General features: G+C 41.0%; 1 protein-coding gene across 1 annotated transcript in view; it reads left to right on the top strand.

The window, feature by feature from the left end:
• Nucleotides 1-5,576, top strand: part of SMYD2 (SET and MYND domain containing 2) — a 58,687-nt gene extending 53,111 nt beyond the window's left edge. The window contains exon 12 of the mRNA XM_056568319.1: nucleotides 4,527-5,576. Coding sequence (XP_056424294.1) covers nucleotides 4,527-4,604 — 78 coding nt within the window. The 3' untranslated portion in view covers nucleotides 4,605-5,576. The remainder of the gene's footprint in view (nucleotides 1-4,526) is intronic.
• Nucleotides 5,577-6,000: the final 424 nt, after the last annotated feature.

Here is a 6,000-nt window from a genome sequence, read left to right on the forward strand (position 1 = left end):
TGTGCTGTTCAGCCCTCGTTCTGAGCTCTGGACAGACAGTGGACAGGTAGCTTTTCTTGCGTTCCAGCTGTATTTTAACTCTTTAATCACTGGATTTCGTGTTCTTATTTTCCATTATTTGCATTATTTGTTTTTTTCGCATATTAATTGATGTTCTGTTGACAACTGTTATATTAGGTTTTTTGATGTTGTTTTGCTAGTATTTTTACTAGTATTTTAGTAAACAGCTGTAGGTTATATTATTTGATAAAACATGCGTAGGATATAAAGTCATTTAAACCCTCCGGTTTTACTGCTTCCAAAGTGAAGGTCCAGAAGGCTTCTCTTTGAAGGAGTATGTTATCCCAATCTCCTCCTCTATTTGGTGAGGGTATAACTTCAATGATTTGTGCCTGAAGACCTTGTAAATCACTTTGGTGATGGGAGGCAAAGTGGTTTGCTACCGGGGTGTCTCGCATGTGCACTATATCCCCTACATGTTCTTGGAGCCTTCGTCTAAAATTCCGAAAAGTTTTGCCCACATAGTTTAGTGGACATGTGCAGGTTAGGAGATAAATTACTCCTTTTGTTTCACAATTGGCAAAGTGTTTGATCTGATATTCCTTTTTTGTTACTGCACTACTAAATTTGCTTCCTTTTTTAATATATCGGCACATTGTACATTTACCACATTGGAATGTTCCGTTGGGTTTCGTTGTAAGCCATCTCTCACTTGGGATTCTCTCAAAGTTGCTATGGACTAGTTTGTCCTTTAGATTACATCCTCTTTTGTATGTGATGTGAGGTTCACTAGGGATCAGTTCTTTTAAAGTATCATCTAGCCTTAGTATGCTCCAATATTTGCTGAGGATTTGTTTTATCTCTCTGGCTTTGTCATCATATACCCCTATTATTCTGGATATTTCTTTTCCTTCTTTACAGTCTTTTTTCTTTGGGGTCAGAAGTGAGGACCTATTTGCTTTCAGTGCTCTATGATAAGCTCTTTTTATTATTTTGTTGGGGTATCCCCTATTCCTGAGTCTGGTGCGAAGCTCTCCTGCTTTGCTTATAAATTCATCCAGGGTGGAACAATTTCTCCTAATACGGAGGTACTGGCCCGTTGGGATTCCCTGCTTCAGTGGTCGTGGGTGGCAGCTGTCCCACCGAAGCAGGGAATTTGTGGCTGTTTCTTGTGGAAAATGGAAAAATGGAAAATAAGAACACGAAATCCAGTGATTAAAGAGTTAAAATACAGCTGGAACGCAAGAAAAGCTACCTGTCCACTGACTGTCCAGAGCTCAGAACGAGGGCTGAACAGCACACCTGAGTATAGAAGACACTCCCCCCCCCCCCAGCCATACCTGAGAGAGTCCAGCCACGGCAATAGAGAGCGCAGGTTCCATGCGCAAGCTGGAGATTGGCGGACCAAAGTAATAGGCGGAGCGAAGGAGGAGTTATTGAGTATAAAGCACGGCGGGAAAATCAAAAATGGAGTATGGCCGGCATCAGAGCCACACACATAAAAGGAGCCGGTTACACAAAAAGATGCAAGCCAAGATTTTTAAAAAGCCGCAACAAGGTCCCTGAAGAATCGCACAGAGGAAACGCGTAGGATCGGCTTAGGATCGGCTTAACATGCACATTCAAGCTCCAAGGATGCCAAAGACGCACCTTATCTCCTAAAGGAAAAAGAAAATAAGCTAAGTGGCATATGTAATAATTAATAGTGCAATAAGAAACTGTGGACAGTGCAAGAATACTTCATGGCTATGAGTAAATGAGGGCTATATATGCAATGTACTCACAAGAACAAGCACTACACTAATGGATATAGTAAAGAAGAATTTTGCACATAGCCACTGTTGTAACTAACTGTGCACAGCAACATAACGCATGATATATGCTCAGTCTGAACATTGCCTGATATACTAATTGCGAAGGTTAAGAAGAATTCCTGCACATAGTTAGTTTTGCAATTAACTGTGCACAGCAACATAACGCATGATATATGCACGGTCTGAACACTGCCTGATATACTAATTGCGAAAGTTAAGAAGAATTTTGCACATAGCCACTTTTGCAAATAACTGTGCATAGCAATACAACGCATAATATATGCACAGTCTGAACACTGCCTGATATTACACAACAAGAAGACAGAAGCAAGACACATGTCTCTTTATGATAATTACGCTTAAGGCAAGAAATAGGCAGCTAAGGTGCGATCTATTAATATATACCCGACAAGTGTTCATAATTTTAATAATAAAGTAATTTCAAAAGGTTCCCTGTTCGTCAGTCTATATATATATATATATATATATATATATATATATATATATATATATATATATATATATATATATATAATTATAAAAAACATAATTTTTATAATATATATCAAAAGTTTATATATAAAACTTTTGATATATAAAAAAATATTTTAGATATAAAAAATTATTTTATAATATAATTTTTTATATATATATAATAAATAAAAAATATATATCAAAAGTTATATATATTATATAAAAAATTATTTTATATATAAAAAATTATTTTATATCAAAAGTTTATATAAAACTTTTGATATATATTATATTTTTTTATAACATTGTATATATTTAAAAAACAAAGTATATATTTAATAAAGAATATAAAAATATTTTGTATTTATTTAAATATATAAAAAAAACTTTTTTTTTTTTTAAATGACAGGTTCCCTTTAATCCCTCTAGGACCAAGGGAATTACACAGTGTAACAAACAAGCACCTACACTAAGGCACAGGTAGAATGCATTTTAGGCAGGTCTACAGACCCCACACTGAAAGCACCATTAGGGTCTATTCACGCGGCAGAATTTTGGCTTTCAGAATTCCACCTCAAATTAAAGCCGATAGACTTCTATGGGATTCCGCACTCCCATTAAGGATAGGTTCACACAATACGGAATTTCCGCCTGAAGTTCTGCTTTGAAATATAGAGTATAGTGAATGGGTTTACCCACTTTGGAATTTGTGAACGGAAAATCCGCTTTAAAATGTCCGCCTGAAGAAGAATAGCGTTTCTCATTCCTTAGGCGGAAATACTCACGGAACACATTGCAGTCTATTGGAGACTGCAGTGTCCGCGCCGTCCTAGCACCAACTGATTCAGTCAGCGCTGGCCGCACTCGGAATCCGGAGATTCCGTAGTGTGAACCTAGTCTAAAGGGCAGAATTTCTGCCGGAGAGTTAGCCAGCAGCACTAGGAACTAGGGATCGACCGATTATCGGTTTGGCCGATAATCACGATTTTGGGCATTATCGGTATCGGCAATTACCTTGCCGATAATGCCCCGCACTGCCCCCACGTACTGCGACCGCCCCCCCCCGCCGCACCGTGTCGCACCCCCCACCGCCCTGGCCCCATTGCCTCCCCCATCCCTGGTTTTATAATAACCTGTTCCCGGGATCAACGCTACTTCTGGCTCCTGCTGCGTCCTGCGTTACACTGTGCTCAATGACGAGTGACGTGACGTGCGCGACGTGACGTCACAATCACCGTGCACAGTGACAGCTCAGGAGGACGCCACCGGAGCCAGATGTAGAGTGGACCCCGGGAACAGGTAATTATAAAACCGGGGATGGGGGAAGCAATGGGGCCGGGGCGGTGCGGGGGGGCGGTAGGGGGGCGGTGGCAGTGATAGGACTCAGGACCATCCTGACAGGTAGGGGGAGAAAAGAGAGCAGCGGCGGTCTATGGCACCACAAAAGCCACTGCAGTGCATTGATTTAAAGCGCCCGCTTTAAATCAATGATCTGCAGCGGGGGGGGGGGGGGTATATACCGGAATATCGGTATAACTTATCAGCTATCGGCCCTAACCTCCACCAATTATCGGTATCGGCCCTAAAAAAAACGATATTGGTCGATCCCTACTAGGAACCACACGGACTGCATTGTCGTCCCCATAGACGGCAATACATTTCTGGGTGGATCTTTTGGGAGATCTGCTCAGAATGCATTGACATCTATGGGGACGGCAATGCAGTCCGTGCGGTCCTAGTGCCGCCGGCTTGATCTCCCAACAAATTCTGCCCAGAAATTCCACAGTGTGAACCCAGCCTTACACTTCTGAATTTCCGCTATCGTAAAGTGTGAACTGGAGTGCGGAATCCCATAGAAGTCTATGGGCTTTAATTTGAGGCGGAATTTGGCAAGCAGAAACTCTGCCGTGTGAATAGACCCTAATGGTGCTTTCAGTGTGGGGTCTGTAGACCTACCTAAAATGCATTCTACCTGTGTCTTAGTGTAGGTGCTTGTTTGTTACGCAAAAATGCCTGACACAGTGTAACAAACCGCGCAGATGTGTCAGCAGGATATTAGTAGAATATTTCTGGAATCAAAGTAACCAATAGGTAACTGTGTTTGGCACTTGTTCCGTGGTCCTGGGTTTTTATTTAGACTGTGGGTCACATCTGCATGGAGTTTGGCTGTTCTCCCAGCGTGTTGGTCACTTTTTTTTTTTATTAAATTTTTTCTGTGCAATGTGCTTTCCCCTCTAGGCCATCGCTATTATGGAGATAGCGCACGGTGCCGATCACCATTATGTAGCCGAAGTAAAGAAGGAGCTGGAACAATGAAGTCTGAGGTCTATGCAACGCACTTCTCCTCCTTAAATGTTAGTCAGAATGCAAACGTGTATGTCTGTATGGAGCCGCTAAGCGACGTGCTGCTTTACCCCGTGTGCTGGAGCTGAACACCTGAAATCTATATTTATTCTTTGTCCCGTCATGGCATGTCTCACCCACAGCACTCAGGGGCTTCTTCGCTAAAAATCGGACGATACTTTTCATGCCGCCACTAGGGGGCACTCTTGGAACACTCATCCTTGGATGAACTGTAAACCCTGCAGGGGTTGTTGTAGCATTTAAAGGGCTACATGTCCAGCGCCCGTGTAGCAGAAACATAAAATCTGCAGGAATAGAAAATAATAAAAAAAAAAAAAAAAAAAATTCTGACCACTTTCTACTTTGAAAAAAATAATAATTTAGTCAATTTTTAAAATTTCATTTAATTTCTATCTCAACGTGAGCTATTGATTTCTGACAGCGTTCCGTCCTGCACAGAACCCAGTCTTTTTTTTTTTTCGTTTGATGATGGCAGCCTTCTAAGGCTATGTTCACACGGCAGACTTCCCGAGTTGATATTCCCGCAGGACCCCTGGGATAGGCGCAGTCTATGGTGTTTCCGAGACGAAATCGGCATTTACCACGGCAGATGCGGAAATTCTGCGGTGTGCATTGAAAACAGTGGAACTCTGCTGCAACTAAATTTCCGTGTGGAATATTTCCGCCGTCTGAACATAGCCTGAGACATCTCAATTTCACGCCTGCAACGTATACTGAAGCTAATAATTTTTGGCAATTGTTTTATGATTTTTGGATGAAAATATATATATAATTTTTTTTTGGTTCATTTCTTTTTAGAAATGTTAAAATGCTTTTTTTTTTTTTTTCTCTTTGTTTTGCCTGCAACCAAAGTTTTGTCCCTGAGTTTTATTACGGAATTGCTGTTTATCACTGCAAAGTAATTAAAAAAAAAAAGAGAGAAAAGAAACGTGTTTTTATTTTGGGCTGCATTTTCTTATGGGTTATTTGAGTTATCTTTAGAGATGAGCGAACTTACAGTAAATTCGATTCGTCACGAACTTCTCGGCTCGGCAGTTGATGACTTTTCCTGCATAAATTAGTTCAGCTTTCAGGTGCTCCGGTGGGCTGGAAAAGGTGGATACAGTCCTAGCAAAGAGTCTCCTAGGACTGTGTCCACCTTTTCCAGACCACCGGAGCACCTGAAAGCTGAACTAATTTATGCAGGAAAAGTCATCAACTGCCGAGCCGAGAAGTTCGTGACGAATCGAATTTACTGTAAGTTCGCTCCTCTCTAGTTATCTTAATCACCAGCTGACCAAAATTAAACTGGGTGTTAGAGGTGCCTAAAATATAGCTTTTATTAGTCCATTTAAAAGTTTAAAGCAAT

This window comes from Hyla sarda, chromosome 3, assembly GCF_029499605.1.
Source record: "Hyla sarda isolate aHylSar1 chromosome 3, aHylSar1.hap1, whole genome shotgun sequence".
NCBI classification, from domain to species: domain Eukaryota; kingdom Metazoa; phylum Chordata; class Amphibia; order Anura; family Hylidae; genus Hyla; species Hyla sarda.